The following is a 17,667-nucleotide window of genomic DNA, read 5'->3' as shown; positions in this document are numbered from 1 at the left end:
AGAATATGAATAAAAAGTCCCTGGATTGGGCAGCCAGGGACCACATAAAGCTAACTTTCAGAAATAAAATATTCAGAAGGACAAATAAAAGAGTGTTGGTTTTGAAAGGTTTGGATTAAATATGTCAAGAGAGTAAACTGTAACAGATTGGGCAGAGAGGTTGAGAATTTAAAAATACAAGCAAGAAGCTAGTTCCAGGACAGGCTCCAAAACCACAGAGAAACCCTGTCTCGAAAAACAAAAAAAAAAAAAAAAAATACAAGCGAGAGAGGACAGGTTCAGTGGCTGTGTCAGCTGCACAGAGGGCAGCCTGCTTTCTGTGCCTCATTCTGCTTTCAGGGTTCACGAAACTTCTGAACAAATAACTACCTCTCCCTTCCTCTCCTGAGTACTGGGCAGACTCTCTAAATCCCGTTAGCTCACATTGTTTCTAAACTTGACAGTGCAAGCATGCTTTTCTCAGACTCTGTATTCACTTCTCATTCAGCTCACTGAGACTTCTAGTCACTAGTATATTTCATTTTGTATTTGGGAGGGTGCAGAGCCAAAGGAATTCTCTACTTTATTCCCTTAAAACAAGGTCTCTCGCTAAACTGGAAGCTTGCCATTTGAGCCAGGCTTGCTTACTAATGAGCTTCCAGAACCCACCTATCTTTCCCCTGCCCCATCTCCATGCATCCACATAGTGTACAGGGTGGTAAGTCCTACTCCAATCTTCATGACTACACAGCAAGTGTTGTTCTCTACTGAGCCAGATCCCAACCCCAAATGTTTTAGATTTAAAAAAAAAAAAAAAGTTGAACCATGAAAATTTGGAAAATGGAGAAACAGATTTAAGAGGCAGCATACCGTTGCACTCGGACAATTGTGCCATCTGGAAAGATGCTCTCTTCTTGACCATCAGCAAATAAATTCTTAATAGTTTGGTCAGGGAATGTGATTTCTTTCCTTCCGTCTGGGAAATGTTTTTCTGTTTTAAAAATGGTTGTTATCAATATATGTTTTTAAGAAAGGTTAGAATTTAACAAAGTAGACAAAGTAAGTTTGTACCTATTTGTCCACTTGAGAAATGTAAGACTTGAAGGCCTTCCGGGTATGTGGTGTGAGTGGTCTGGGCAGCAGCATAGTAGTAGACCTGCAAAGACATTTGGTCAGTCGCCCCTGCTCCTGAGATAATGCCCCTAGAAGCAGCGCCCTGAGCATACGTACCACTCTCTCATCAGGCATGACCTGCTTCACATCACCATTAAAAAACATAACAGTGATGTTCTTCCCATCTGCACTCACTTCTTTCCGAGTTCCATTGGGAAACAGTATAACCCGGCACCCATTTTTATAAACCTTTTCTACCTAAAAAGACACAAGGTAAGATTTCCTCCTCAGACCATGCAACAGAGATACGAGGAATCCCCACCTGTTTACCCATGTCCATATTCTTACAATAAAAAGTGAAACACTTCCTAAAATCAGAAGTAGAGAACACCTTCTGGGTACTTCATCAGGGTCATGCTGCTCTGAGTTAGTTGTTGCTGTTCATATTTCATTTATACTAACAGAACTCACCTAAAACAAAAATCTCTCTTCATCATCATGGTACCCTACAGGAGACTCAGAAAACATGGCTACTTCTTGAGGACTGAGGAGGATAAACAGTTTGAAAAACATGGCTACTTTCCTACTGTTTATCCTCCTCAGTCCTCAAGGCTAGCCTGAACTTTGGCCATACCCTTTCAATTAATGATGAGGATTATATCTGTATATGAAACAGATCTGTCCCTTAGTCACCTCCTCCAAGCAAATATCATTGATGTGCTTTTCACTCCTTTTGATCAGCACACCCCCTTTTTCCACTTAGAAATGTTTGTAAGGCCAAGACAGAGACCAGAGAGGTGGCTTACAGGGTAAAGGCACTTGCTGTCAAGCCTGAAAAACTGAGTTCAATCCTCAGGACCCAGATGTTGGAAAGAGAATACCAACTCCTGGAAGTTGTACTCTGACTCCCTCATTTGTTCTGTGGCACACACGTGCCCACACAAATAACTGTAAGGCCAAGAACAAAGTTGTGCAGGCTGGTAATAGACCTGGCTATAGAAGAGTATTTCAAAGACCAGAGAAGAGAAAATCTAGGAGACCTTCTACTTGAGTGTGATTTAAGAATGAAGATAAAGGGTGATATTCCTCCTTTTGTATATCATGAAATGTTCAAGCAGCTCCATAGCCTTCAAGACTCTAGTCACACACCAGAAGAGTCACTGATGGGCTGCGTGCATAATGTTCACCCCTGCTAGTGCAGTGCAGCATCACATGACATGTTTGTGGTGACAGTGTAAGCCTATGCTGAGTTACCAAATAAAGTACATAATACTTGATAACATAAAACAGCTATGTGCTGGTTTATGTGCTTTCTGTGCTATGTTCTCAGCGCATACTCCATACTGTGTATTTATATCATCACTGTCTCCTGTACTTACGCTCATCTTGTATCACTTTGTTCAACTAGGCCCTCAGGACAATAGCTCTACCATATACATACCTGTGCTCACACACCCATACGCTCATACACAGACATGGCATGCCCCTGGCCCTGAGGTAGATGATCTCATTTAGGTCTGTGTAAGCTCATTCTAAGATGTTCCTGTGATAACATAACTTGTAAGAATGCAGTTCTCAGAACAGTCCCTGCTGTCAAGTGACACTCTTCTCAGAGTACAGACCCCTATTTTATGCATGGTTATTTGTACTATACCACATTCACTATTTTTTAAATGATTTATTTTTATAAGAATTGGTGTTTTGCCTGCATGTGTGTCTGTGTGAGGGTATCATATCCCCTAAAACTGTAGTTATAGACAATTGTAAGCTGCCATGTGGGTGTTGGGGATTGAGCCTGGGTTCTCTGGAAAAGCAGCCAGTGTTCTTAATCACTGAGCCATCTCTCCAGTCCCATATTCATTACTTTAAATTCATTTACCTTTCCATCAGGATGACTGATTTCTCCCTGGATTTCTTCCTCTTTTTCCTCTTTGTTTTTATATTCAAGATCTGGGAAGTTCACTGGTTCACAAGGCTCTTTGGGCAAGGCAGCCTAGAAGACAAGATACATTAAGCAGTTACAACCTGTACCTACTAAATAAAAGCCATATTCTAAAATTATGTGATACTTTGTCCAGTGTTTGTTGTTATATAAAACAACATTTACAATGTTAAATAAAAACCCTTCTTTATTCCTGATTTAGAAACTCAGCAAATCCATTTCAATTCTGAATAAAGTACGTTCACATATTTAACAATATAAAAAAATTTACTTGTCCTTTATCCGAGATGCCCAAATCACGAGGAGGCACAGACTTGGCTCTTTGAGATAGATTTCCTGTTAGAATGTAATTATTAGAGTTAGTTTTAATATGTAATGAAAATATTTAATTTATTGGTATGGTAAAATATTTCCTTTGGGGGCAGTGAGATAGCTCAGCAGGTAAAGCACTTGCCACAGCCTTGAAACAGTCATCCTCGGGACCCAGTGGGAGGAGAGAACCACCAGCCTTGAAACAGTCATCCTCGGGACCCAGTGGGAGGAGAGAACCAGCTTCCACATACCCACACCAGACACAGAGCATTTCCTTTATCAGTGCTGTTTTATCTAACCCTACCTTCTTGTTTATTTATTTGTGTGTATGTGTGAGTCTGTCTGCCAATATACAATGTACTCAGGCATTCGGGTACCAAAGGAAGCAGGAAGAGGGCATCGGATCTCCCAGAGCTGGAGTTACAGGCAGTGGGTGCTGGGAACAGAACTTGAGTCCTGAGAGCTCCATCACTGAGCCATCCCTCTAGCCCTGCCTTAAAAGGTCCCAAACCGCCAGCATCAGCAGTTCCATACAATAATGGATTTAGAAAACACCAACATCTGAAAGGTTAGTTTATGGACGATAGAAGAGTGCAGAGGCTGGCACATGGGAGCCAGGGATCTGGTGCCAGGAGGATGTGTCCTCTGTTTGCACAGGACACAAGAATGGCATTCTTTAACTCACAGGGCAAGTGTGCAAATTACATTATACAACTATAACTGCCACATCGTTTCTAACCTTTAACTCCATCAGAGATGAGATACTTTTCCCTTTTTATAGATGAGGATGAGACCAAGGCGGAGAGGATAAGTTACTGTATCTCTAAGGCAGAACCAGAATTAGTGCCCTGCCAGCTGATTACACACCGAATTCTCTGTTATAATCTAATATGAAACTGAACCCTCAAACTATCTACAGCTGGACCAGGGACAGGAGCATGCAGAGATTTCTAGGTGCAGGCTCATCTGCAGTATTGTACAGACAGGCGTGACATAAGAGGGAGAAAAACTAGGTAACAAGTGGTCTTGAACAGACAGATTTCACAGGTGCTGTGGCTCATAACCTGATAAGGGAAAACTTAAAACACAGGAGGCTAGAGAGATGGCTCAGCAGTTAAGACCCCGACTCAGTTCCCAACATCCACAGAGCAGCTACCAACATTCTGTAACTCTAGTTCCAGGGGATCCAGTGTCCTCTTCTGGCCTCTGGAGGCACCAGGCAGGCATGTGATGCACATGCCTACATGCAGGCAAAACATCCATACACATACTTTTAACAAAACAAACGCCACCATGCAAGGAAAAAAGAGGCGCTGCAACATTAATAATTTTTGGTAAATAGATAATGAGCAGACACAGGCCAGCCTTAGCTTCATAGCAAGTTCAAGGGTAACCTAAACTCTGTGAGACCCCATTTTTTTAAGGGTTTGACAATAGACTAAGAAAAAGATATTTGTGATAAAGGTAGATCAGAATGGTTAAAGTCCTAAATAAGTTATTTTCAAAAGAAATCCATGGCTGAGTTAAGTTGTAAAGCACCTGTCTTGAATACATGAAGCCCTGGGTTTCAATTCCCTGTAACTGGGGGGAAATTCATATAGCTAACCAGCAAAGGCAATGGTGTTCAATGTAATTAAATAATCAGAAAAATACAAATTAAAGCAATGATAACAAGAGTTATACATTTACCTGGCTGTTAAAAACTGAAATGTGACAGTGTTGAATATTGGGCAAGAGTGGAACCAGGTACTTCCCTAGCTATTGAGAGTACAAAGCCAGGACTAGTGAGGTTCAGTAAGGAAACACACACACTGCCATCTAGAGGACTCACACGGAAGGACAGCACTGACTCCTACAAGCTGTCTTCTCAGTCCACATGTGCAGCTCACAAGCAACACAATAAATAAGTGTGATAAACTGTAAGAGTGTACTCGTATGTTTTGGGAATATTTTGGTACAATCTAGTGGCATTAAAGATATTCTACCAGTTACCCAGTTAGGCCAGCACTTGCTATGTCCTAGAAAAAAACGTGTATTCCAGTTACAGACAAGAATGTCCATGATATTGATGCAGCACACACTGATTAATACAAGTGAATTTGTTGACGCTGGAGAGACAACCCAACAGTTAAGAGCACTGGCTGATTTTGCAAAGGACCTGGGTTCAGTTCTCAGCATGCACCTGGCAAACTCATAACAATTACAGAAAGAAACAGTGTGAAACAATTTATCAATTGTATGGGCACATGAAGGTTTCTGTTTTGTTTTTTGTTATTTTTAATGTTTGTTTCTTTTTCTAATTTTATTTGAATTTTTTATGTATGAAAGCTTTGCATGTATACCACCATGCAGGAAGAGGGTATTGGAGCCTATTACAGATGGTTGTGAGCCACCAAGTAGTTGCTGGGAAATGAACTCAGGACCTCTGGAAGGGCAGTCAGTGCTCTTAACCTTTGAGCCATTTCTCCAACCCTGATCACATGTAGTTTAAAAGATTACATGGAATGCTATTAGGAATTATCTGAGGAGTAGGACCAATAGACCCCCCCCCAAAGAGATACACCCCCCTACGCATACAGACACACAGACACACACGGTTCAAGTTTCTCCAGGAAATTTATGATTAGGTAGGGAAAGGCTACATACAGTACAGGCTCCAGCAGAGGAATGGGCCTCAGGAAGAGCACTCAGTTCTGACAGCTCATCTCACAACTAAATGAATACATGCATATTTCCTGGCCTTTGTGTATAGTCTAATTTAACCATTAAAGTTTGCACAAGCTATAAATGAATCCACTTTCCTTTACAAGTCTGTTCCCTAACTCCTTTTGAAACGGGAACTAAGGCAGCATCTTACAAGCTGGTGATGCAGAGACTCAAGATCATTCATTTAATTCCTAGACCACAGTCTTCTCTCATCCTGCTGCTCCCATCCACCTCGCTCTAAACCAGTCTCACTTGGCGGCCCAGATTGGCCTGAACTTGTAGTGATCCTCCTGCCGGTGGAGCAACAGGTGTGGTCACCACACTCAGCTCAGATTCTCTATAAGTTCTGAAATATAAAAGGGCCATGCAGCCTCTTACCTTGTGCTGGCAAATACTTTTTCTTATATTTTTCTACCTGGGCTCTTGAAGAAACATGGCTCTTTTGAAATTGAATAGATGAATTCTATAATATGAGACAATTTTAATATAATTATTAGTCTACATTTCATGTCACTGAGTAAAATTAACTCATTTAAGAGCTGTTCATCTGCACTCCCACTTAACACAGTAGTATTCACAAAGGTGAATAATTGGTGACTATCTAGGAATGAACCACACACTATCCCCCAACTCAAGACACACAGCAGACCTTCATATCAGCCTCTTCCACAAGCTGCCCTCTTGTCCCCACTGGTTGATGAGGTTGCTTGATACTTCCCCATTCCCAAATTTGTCCCCATTACCAGCACTGTCAGGCTCTCCCCACCACCAATCTGTGCTCTGTCTGGCCTTAGCTAGGACAATCCCAGAAGTTGCCACCATCAATTCTAACAATACCGCCTATAAACAGGTGCACAAATCACAAAGATTTAGACTGTGGGGTGGCCCACCAAACAGTTCACCAGGTATTCTTCTAAAGAGTCAGGGTTGCTTCATAAAATGGTAAAGTATTTAAAGGCCAGGAGGCCATGATTTCTACAGCTCTTTTCCACTGCTTTGGCCACACACAAAGCATGGTGAGATGTTCAGAGCAATGGCAGTTTGGGGCTTCATCACACCCCTTTCATCTCTTCACTAGGAAGCTTCCATGATGAAGTACAGTGGAGGACAAGCGAATGCCTCTTCCAGAGTATTGTGTAGTGATAGTGATATTTCCTTTGTATTATTTTGTTGTTGTTGTTTTTCAAGACAGGGTTTCTCTGTAGCTTTGGAGCCTGTCCTGGAACTAGCTCTTGTAGACCAAGTTGGCCTTGAACTCACAGAGATCCACACCTGCTTCTGCCTCCCGAGTGCTGGGATTAAAGGTGTGTGCCACCACCACCCAGCTCATTTGTGTTTTAATAAAAGTTTGCCTGAAAGATCAGAGTAAAACGGCTGCACTGATCAGCCTTACAAACCAGGCAGTGGTGATGCAACACCTTTAATTCCAGTAGCTACACTAGTTTGCCGTAGAAACCAGGCAGTGGTGGTGCACACCTTTAATCCCAGGCCTAGAGAGGAATATAAAATGGGAGGAGACAACTCTCTGTCAGTCTCATTCAGAGATTCCTAGAGACAGGATCGCCATTTTGGACTGAAGTAGAGGTTAGAGCCCGTGGCTGGCTGTTTTGTTTTTCTGACCTTCATGCTGAACCTCCAATATCTGTCCCTGGGATTTTATTAATACTATAGTACTGTATCCTGTCTTTGCAGATCATTCCTCTAAACTCTCTTCCAGTCAATGTTCACAGCCTAGAGCACACAAGGGCCTAACAGTCTCTTGACCCATACATGTTTGGTACATCCTCCACCTGTAGCCTTCAGCTATAGCTTCATTCATGGTTCAAGACAGTTACTCTTACCCATTGCAAACCTGCATCCTCCTCCCCTGTGAGTAGCATTCACCTTTGCCACAATCCAGCTCTATACCAAAAGAGCTCAACAACAACAGCAGTTATCATTTGGATGCATGGTCTCCCACTCATGTGCCCCCACTGCAGCCACAAACCAGCCTTCCTGCTATCTTAGTTTGCTTTCTATGGTTGTGATAAAGACTGTGGCCAAACACTGGAGGAAGGGAGTGAGGGTGTCCTAATTACAGTCCACCACTAAGAAAAGCTACAGAAGGAACTCAAGGTAGGAAATGAGGCAGAGCTAGATCACAGAGGAACACTGCTTACTAGCCTACTCTTCATGTAATTGGCTTGTTTATACTAGTCAGGACCACCTGCCCAGCAGTAGCCAGGCCTACAGTAGGCTGGGCCCTCCCTCATTAATCAAGTAAATGCCCACACCAACTAGCCTATAGGCCAATGTAATGGAAGCATCTTCTTAACTAAGGTTCACTTGTTCCAGGTGACTATAGTTTGGCCAGTATACCGCCATAAGACCTTTGGTTTCCACTCAAACAACTTCCCCACATCTACCTTCTGCCTCCTCTTCCTTTTAGATCAGGTGAGCATGCTCCTGTTTTCCTGACAAAAAGCTTTTGGGGATTTCCCACCAGCTGCCACTATGCATCAGCCTGGTCTGGGCTTGCCACAGACTATGCCTAAGCAGTGCCCTCTTCCCTGAGTGAGACTAACCTGTTCCTTCTACAGTAACAAAATCCTTGCCCCCAGCCACTACCTCAATCCCTTCACCCACGATCAACAGCTCTACAGGAATCTTAAGTTCTACCATGTCTTCCCTCTTTCCACAGTCAGCACTCCAGGGTTAGAGTCTTAATGTGCACATCTTTCTGAGCTTAGAAAATAACCTGGCCAATCTAGTCCTCAACAGGCACAGCAGGCCACTCTGAATCTCAAGGTACTGTCCCTTGACTCAGGACACCATGACGGCCTTCTCCCTCCCCACTCTCTGGCCGGTCATCCTCGTGACTTTACCACTGCTTTATCACTAAGCCAGCTCTTTTCCACGAGTACCTCATGAAGCACAAATTCTAAATGTATCAAGTGTCGTCCCCAACCTGCACTTTCTCTAACAGCATCCAGGGCAGCACTCTACATGATAGCTAGGAGGCCTGCCGTGTTTACCTCATCATTCCTGAGCACCATGGTAGTCTGAATAAGAATGGCCCCCATTGGGTCATATATATGTGAACACTTGGTTCCCAGATGATGGAACTGTTTGGGAAGGATTAGGAGGTGTGGTCCTGTTGGAGGAGGTGTGTCACTGCGGATGGGCTCTGAGGTTTCAAAGTCCACCCCATTCCCAATGACCTCTTTCTGTCTCTTGCTTGAGGATCAAGATATAAAATCTTAGCTACTCCTCAAGCAGCATGCCTGCCTGTTGCCATGCTCACCACCATGATATTTACAACTATGAGCCTCAAATTAAATTAAATGCTTCTTTTATAAGTTTCCTTGGTCACGAAGTTTTGTCATAGCAATAGCAAAGTGATTAAGACAAGTGATAAACTAACCACATCATCCAGAAATCCCTTCCTGAACAAATTCAAGTTGACATGTGAACTACAGTGCTTTTGACTTGTGCAGTTATCACCCCTGAACATTTCCTGACTTTTGAGTCTTGAGAGAGTCCTCCTGGATCTGTTAAACACTAACTTCTCACCCTTTGGATCCACCACTCCATTTCCTGGCTTTATGAGTTTAAATGAACACACATTTATCTGATTTGGCAAAACCAGCTCCCCCAAACCTACCGTGGCGTCATCCTTTTTTGTGGCTGTCACGTACTGGGCCTTGGGGCTGCTCTCAATAGCCTCTGCTCTCTTCCAGGCCTCCAGTCGGAATCTTTCCATTACCTTTATCTCTTCTCGGAGGTCTGTATTCTCTTTGACTAGCATTTCTATCTGGCTTCTAAGGCGACCATGTGCACTTGACCATTTTGTCTCCTTCCTTTTCAGATCTTCCTGTAAATCTGTTATTTGCTGTTTCAGAGCCTCTCAAAAGAAAAGTTATTAGAATTAATGCAATGGGGAAAGAGATACATCAATAAAACAAAGTGTCAGCACACCTCTGCAGGAGAAGAGGCCTAGACAGTAAATGACACTGGGGTTTTCAGGAGCTGGGACGTGGAAGTCAGGTCAGTGCTCACCTGACACTGGCAACAATGAGTGAAAAGCCAGGAGAAAGCAGAGCAGCACTGAGTGTGGTGTGAGGGAGTGCAGCATAACCTAACCACTACTAAAGCAGCAGCAGAGAAAAATGACGGGAACTCCTGCACAGAAGACTGGGGGATCCATGAGTGAGCCTGTCCAAAGGTGCAGAGTGACTTCTCACTGCTCGGTCAGTTCCAAATTACATCCCTTGCCGGGCGGTGGTGGCACACACCTTTAATCCCAGCACTCGGGAGGCAGAGGCGGGCGGATCTCTGTGAGTTTGAAACCAGCCTGGTCTACAAGAGCTAGTTCCAGGACAGGCTCCAAAACCACAGAGAAACCCTGTCTCAAAAAACCAAAAAAAAAAACAAAAACAAAAACAAATTACATCCCTTGTTCAATGCCCAATCCCCTCGCACTATGCACTTGACTAGTCTTTTAAAATTACTGTCAGCCAGGCGATGGTGCATGCCTTCTATCTCAGCACTAGGAGGGTAGAGGCAGGCAGAACTCTGTGAGTTCGAGGCCTGCCTGGGCTACAGGATGAGTTCCAGGACAGCCAGAGCTGTTACACAAAGAAACTCCATCTCGAAAAACTGGAAAAAAAAATTAATGAAAATTAAGAAAATGATGGCAGAATGTGGCTCAGCAGTGAAATGCTTGCCAGGAAGTACAAGACGTGGGGTCGAACCCCAGCAGCACAGTGAGAAGGAAGTAGGGAAGGGAGGGACAGGAGTAGGGAGCACTGGGAATATACTTAGAAGCAGAACACTGGCGTATGTATGAGAGCCTAGGTTCAATCCCAAACAGTAAAAAGAGGAAGAAATGAGCTCTTCTAGATGGATTAAGTGAAGTAAGTGAAGAAACTGCAGGGGTACACAAGGAAATCAAGACTAGAGTCAGGACAGAATGTCATCAGTGGTTTGGAAACTACAGCAAGCTCGGAGAACAGCACACAACAGTCTACCAATACTATTGGGAGGCCATTTCATTGACTGAGCACAGAGTGACTGAGAGTTGAACTAGGATCATTAGGGTCGGCAGTGGAGAGAGCCCCAACGTTTCCCAGCAGAAGGGAAAGTGCTCCTCTTGTACCCTGGAGACTAGTGAAGCAGGCTGGCCTCACAGGGCTGAGACATGGCTTTCAGTGCCTGCCTGGTGAGTGTTAGTACCTCTACTTCATAAAATGTAAAGGGAAGGAACACCGTAAGGTTCATTCATTCTGTGAAACCAGTATTACTCTGATACCAAAACCCATACAAGCACACAGCAAAAATTCACATTTATGTAGTTTCAGGCCCCATCTTGGGTTTCAGGATCAGTGCTGAGGACTGATTGAGCCCTGGGGTTTAAGAATGCCAGGCAAGTGTGGAGTTAGATCCTCAAGCTTGGAAATTCTCAGTAAAAGTATATGCCGACCAAATTAAATAATACTTTAAGGCTATACAATATGATCAAGCTGATTTCATTCCAGGGGTCCAGGGGTGGTTAAATATATAAATTCATAAATGCAACACAACACATAAATAGATTCAGGAACAGAAATCCCATGTTCGCCTCAATGAATACAGAAAGTCTTAGACAATATTCAATATCCTTCATAATAAAATCCCTGAAGAAACTAGGAACAGAATCCTAGAGCAATAAGACAGGAGAAATAAAAGTGATACAAATAAGGAAGAAATTCAGTCGTCTCTCTGTGAAGAAAACATGAACCTATCTAAAACCCTAAAGCCTCTATTAGAAAACCTTCAGATCTGACACATTCAGCAGAGTTACAGGATATATAGTCAATATACAAAATATAACTAATTCACTAATACATTAATCTCATTCACTTGGGAACTTAGCAGAAATCAGGAAAACAATCTGGTAAAATAGTGTATGTATGTATGTCAGAGGCTGTAGAAATATGCAGCATATGGCTGTATATTTGAATGACTGATGAAAGTTAATCCTGTCCAGGAAGGTCTGCAGGACCACTGACTCTGGAAACTTGCTCACCTTTGCTAAAGCAGCCTGGTGTCTCCCCAATACCTGCATTGTAGTGTGTACTCTCATGTGATGTGTATACGTAATCTCACGATTGCATCTCAGTCTTATGGGCACATACATCTGTGGGTGATCAGGAAGATGACTTCTCATTTAACTATATAGTTTTGATGTATTTACTATTTATATTATATACTTGAATATTTTACTGGGACATGCTTCATAACTGAATCTATTTGTCCCACAAGGATTGTAGACACTTAAAAAGCCTGCCTTGTTCTTTTGCTCAGACTAAGTTAGCTCACTTCCACCTCAAAACAAATTCAAAACTAGACTAAAGCCTTTCTGTAAATGGATCGTAAGTTTGAAACTTCACAGCTATGCACAGGGTCAGAGTCACAGATATCTAACCAGGTTGCTACACAGGAAGCCGAGACAGTAGGATCTCAAAGCCAGTGTGGACTGTGCAGTGAAATCCTGTCTTAAAAGCAAATATATAATAAAACAAAATCCTAAGTAACTAATGCTTCAGCTGTGCACATGGGATGACATTTGTCAGATGACATGATGGTATTGCCCCTAGGTGCCATGCAACATGGGGAAAAAAGAAAGCATAGGCTGGAACCCACAGCACTAATATGAAAAGTATGGAAAGCAGGTAAACTCACATTTTATGCAGGAAATAGCGGACAGCCATGTGAAACTGTGGTGTTGAGAAGCTGAGGTTGTTAAAGTGTAATATGTTTACTAGGTTTTTATACTTAGCTAAATGAGTTTTCTCCTTAGAAAGCTTTGCATGTGTCAATGTATAGCATATCATCTGGTTTTCCCAGGTTTATAGGTTTTTTTTTAATATTTATTTATTATGTATACAATGTTCTGCCTGTGTGTATGCCTGCAGGCCAGAAGAGGGCACCAGACCTCATTACAGATGGTTGTGAGCCACCATGTGGTTGCTGGGAATTGAACTCAGGACCTTTGGAAGAGCAGGCAATGCTCTTAACCACTGAGCCATCTCTCCAGCCCCCCAGGTTTATAGTTCTAATAAAAATTCATGTCAGGCGGTAGTGATGCACACCTTTAATCCCAGCACTTGGGAGGCAGAAAGATGTGGGTCTCTGAGTTCAAGGCCAGCCTGGTCTACCAAGTGAGTTCCAGGACAGGCTCCAAAGCTACAGAGAAACCCTAAGGGGGAAAAAAGGCATTCATGGAGTTGGAGAGATGGCTCAGCAGTTAAAGTCACTGGCTGCTCTTCCAAAGGACCAGGGTTAGATTACCAGAACTCACATGGTGGTTCACAACCATCTCTAACCCTAGTCCCAGGGGTTCTGATACCCTTTTCTGATCTTCAGGGTCTGCACATATGTAACACACATACATTCATGTAGGCAAAACACGCATACACATAAAAATATATAGTAATAAAAGAAATGGATTTATTCTTTTTAACTGCTCCTTTCCTCTGATCATGCCCATGTCCACCTCTGCGATGCAAAGAACCATTATTTGCCCTGTCATTCTGTAAGTTTTGGAACTAAACCCCTAGTTAGTATGTGGGCATAAATGACTATGAATGAAAAGAACTAGCAGCGGTCACTGTGTGACAGGTCAAAATGAGGGCACAACACGGAACTGGGGCACATTCGAGTTCTGGCTTCTGGGTTGCACAGGATCTTTGCGGGAATTCTGCTAGTCTAAAGGACTGGTGACTGTATCTCTCAGAGTCGGACCGAGATGTTCGGATGCAGTGTTGTAGACACCCAGTTTTCTCCCCACACCCCCTTTTTGAGGTGGGGTTTCACCCTGTACCCTTTTCTATCTTGACCTTCTAAGGGCTAAAATTAGTAACACACATGATAGCCAGCTCACACTTTCTTTCTGAGACATCAAATAGCTCTAATGGGTCTCTTACAAGACTGCCATCTTTGTTCGCCCTTGACTGTGCTGTAGAACCAGATACCTGTATTTCTTCACGCTCCTTCTTATCTGGAAATGTCCTTGCAGCTGCTGTGTACTTTTCAAAGACTTTGCGTTCCTTTTGTAGTTTCCTTGTCTCCTCCTTTTTATACTCTTCTATTCGAGCCAGTTCTCTTGCTTTTTGTTGCTCAAAGTCAGTAATTTCTTTCCTACAACAACAAGCCACGATGTCACGGGATAGTCTCAGTATAATGATCCGTGTGTACCCAAGTGTGATAATATACACCTTTCTTTCTAGCATTGGGTGGCACAGAGTAGATACAGGATCCTTTGAGTACCAAGAACTCAATACTAGCCTGAGCAACACAAAACTAAAGAAGGCCCTGATGCTAAATCCTGAGGCCCTAATCACCAATGCTAAAAATAAAAAAAATAAATAAAAATAAAAATAAATGCCATCAAAATGGAACCCAGGGCCAGCCTGAAAGTTACTGATCCAAGTGAATCCACCTACAATGCACTGGCCTCAAAGATTAGCCAGTATGCTTTCCCTAACATTCATTCAGCAAGCATCTACTGTGAATCACCTACTGTGAATCTACAAAGTGAGACACCACAGCCTCTTACATGTAATGGAAAAAACAAACAGTAATAGCGCCAGCAAGATGGCTCATCAGCTGAAAGTGCTTGCTGCACAAATCTGACGACTTGAATCAGATCCCATGGTGGACGGAGAGAACAGACTCCTGAGAACTGTCCTCCACCACACTGGCCCCACGGCGTGCCTAAGCCTTGCAGTCTCACACACACAACACATACATGATACACACAAGTAATAAAAAGGAAAATAAATGTTTGAAACATTAGAAGCAGTAAGGAGAGAGCCAAGAAGTACCACATGTACACAGAAATGCTATGAGGAAAGCTGGTGGAGCAGGGAACTGGCGAAACTGTCCTTCCAACCTAAACCAAGCCAAGAGAAGGCAGCAACCTCAGAACTCTGCGGTCTACTAAAGGTGCATCAGGTATACACAGGTGAAGAAAGCCAGGGCTGGAAATCAGTTGCAGCATTCCCTAGGATCTACTAGTAACCCCTTTTATCCCGGGCCTCTGGGAGACAGTTCTAGGAACTGTCATCCATCCGGAGGCACCCTACTGGTGCCAGGCTGAGAAAACTAGAGGCCATGTGCTTTGATCTGCCCCACAATTCACTGAGGGGCAGGCAGAGCCAGACCCATGTTTCAGCATCCTTCCCAGGGAGGCTTGTTGAAGGACTGACTGTAGAGACAAAGCAGCTCATGGGGGTCAAGGTGGCTAACTAGAAGCACCCAGCACTCACCTGCTTCTCCACAAAGAAGAACTAAAGCAACGGGTATATTGCTCACTGAGTGAGCAATCACAGAACACTGGAAATCGGCAGGAGAAAAATGGTCACCTGGACCAGGTAGGTGAGACTGCTCAGAGGGGAGGGCGCTTGCTACTAAGTCTGACAACCTGAGGCTGATCCTCAGGACCCACACAGCAGAGACAAGAGCTAGTTCCAGTACAGGCCCCAAAGCTACAGAGAACCCTAACTCAAAAAAAAAAATTGTTTGGTTTGGTTTTTGAGACAGGATTTCTCTGTGTACCCTGGCTATCCTGTAACTCAGTCTGTAGACCAGGCTGGCCTCAAATTCAGAGATCCTCCAGCCACTGCCTCCCGAGTGCTGGGATTAAAGGTGTGTGCCACCACAGGCAGCAATAAATATAAATTTAAAAATTCATTTAGAAAAGGAAACCTTGTAAGATGTAGACATCTAGAGCAATGGTGTAACAAAAACAAAATACCCTGCTATTACTATGACTACCCCAGTTTCACAGACAAGGACTCTGTTCTGCACCGGGTGGGTGAGAGAGGCTCAGCAAACTCAAGCATACAGATGTTCCCAGTACTACCTGCTGGTAAATTTCAGTTTCCACAGGCTTATAATCCACTAGATACATAACCTGAAATCTGTACAGCGGTACTGCTTTGGAAAAGGACATCATATCTCCCAGGGAGCCAGAAATGCCCTTCTGTTCCCATCTCGGAAGCCCACAGACGTTATACTACACTGACACAGCAGTAGCTGCCTCAGGAAACAAAGCTGGCCAGAAGAGTGGCTGACTCAAGCCCAGAGTGCCCCATAACACAGGAGACTGCTGTTTACACAGAGGGGATATACCCTTAATTAAAAATATATTTTTAATTATATTTTTATAATATAATTGTCCTTTATATTATAAAAATATAAAAAAAAGTTGTCCTTTTTCATTTATACTTGTTATTTAAAGTGATCAAAACTTCTAACACAGTCTTAAAGAAACAAATCATTGTATTTTCTCTTCTTACAGATAAAAACTTATCTCAGCCGGGCGATGGTGGCGCACGCCTTTAATCCCAGCACTCGGGAGGCAGAGGCAGGCGGATCTCTGTGAGTTCGAGACCAGCCTGGTCTACAAGAGCTAGTGCCAGGACAGGCTCCAAAGCTACAGAGAAACCCTGTCTCGAAAAAACTAAAAAAAAAAAAAAAAAAAAACTTACCTCAGTTTTTCCAAGGCACTTTCTCGTTCAATTCGAAGTTTAGCTAAAGATGTATTCTCAGCTTTAAATTTTTCTATTTCTGATTCCAATTCAATAACTTTCTCTCTCAAAACCTGAGATCGAACACTGTCACCTATAAAAGAGACGATAAACTCTGAACTTTACAGGAGCCTTACAACAAACACTGGCTATCTGTGAACACTAGAGCCAAGAAGGTTTATCATTGAACCTGACATAGTATTGCAGAGGAAACAAAACTTCAGACAGCAGAGGAGGAGGGAACAAAGGAGACCTAGCTTTCTAAAAGAACCAAGGTGGACTGCTGCATACCTGCAGTCCTGGCACTCGGAAAGCAGAGGCAGGAGGTACTGTAAGTTCAAAGCCAGCTTGTTCTACATAGTGAATTCCAGATCAACAAAGGACTGTTATTACAGGTAAAAAGAAACTAACATGAGATCTTAAGGGATAACCAAACCAAAATGTAAGCTTTATTATTATACCAAAGAAACACAGCTGAGCATGGGTGTACACCTGTACTCCTGGCACTCTGGAAATGGAGAGAACAGGATTGCAAGTTTAAAGGCCGCTTGAGGGACATAGCCAGTCCAGATCAACTGGTCACCATCCTGTCTCAGACACACACGGGAACAGGGGGAGGGAGGACAAATTCAGATTTTTCCTTCACCCTTTAAGACTCAGTTTCCATCTGGAGTCAATCTTGACTTCTAAGTCATTTGAGTTCAAGCTGGACGTTTTCCAATAACCTTGAGGGCTGTGAGAGACTTCTGATTTAGCCCATGGGAAAGAGTATTTTGGCCATGAGAAAGGGACTCTATCTAGTAGAGCTGACACCAAACCGCAGGAATGTCAAGACAGAAAGTAAGGCTGCTTCCCCTCACCCAAGGACAGGAATGGTCTTGTGGTTAGACAGACTGACTATGCTATGCTTTGTTCTGTCTTTGCATATAAGCAAGTTCTAAAATAAGCTCTGGACTGTTTGGCTGTTTCAGCATGACGGAACAGACCTCAAGATTTTTTTTGTTTTTTTTTTGTTTTTTTTTTTGTTTTTCGAGACAGGGTTTCTCTGTGGCTTTGGAGCCT

General features: G+C 43.1%; 1 protein-coding gene across 1 annotated transcript in view; it reads right to left on the bottom strand.

Annotated features, from left to right (window-relative positions):
- The window catches only part of Cenpj (centromere protein J), a 41,983-nt gene that overhangs the window by 2,239 nt on the left and 22,077 nt on the right, over positions 1–17,667 (bottom strand). The window contains exons 8-16 of the mRNA XM_005355446.3: positions 16,567–16,699; positions 14,047–14,212; positions 9,696–9,935; positions 6,431–6,515; positions 3,306–3,370; positions 2,972–3,085; positions 1,210–1,350; positions 1,051–1,135; positions 850–970 (exon numbers count right to left, since the gene is read on the bottom strand). Of these exons, the coding sequence (XP_005355503.1) occupies positions 850–970; positions 1,051–1,135; positions 1,210–1,350; positions 2,972–3,085; positions 3,306–3,370; positions 6,431–6,515; positions 9,696–9,935; positions 14,047–14,212; positions 16,567–16,699 (1,150 nt within the window). The remainder of the gene's footprint in view (positions 1–849; positions 971–1,050; positions 1,136–1,209; positions 1,351–2,971; positions 3,086–3,305; positions 3,371–6,430; positions 6,516–9,695; positions 9,936–14,046; positions 14,213–16,566; positions 16,700–17,667) is intronic.

The sequence above is a fragment of the Microtus ochrogaster genome, chromosome 17 (assembly GCF_000317375.1).
Source record: "Microtus ochrogaster isolate Prairie Vole_2 chromosome 17, MicOch1.0, whole genome shotgun sequence".
NCBI classification, from domain to species: domain Eukaryota; kingdom Metazoa; phylum Chordata; class Mammalia; order Rodentia; family Cricetidae; genus Microtus; species Microtus ochrogaster.
The sequence above is the reverse complement of the archived record's forward strand: the minus strand, read 5'-3'. Positions and strand labels throughout refer to the sequence as shown.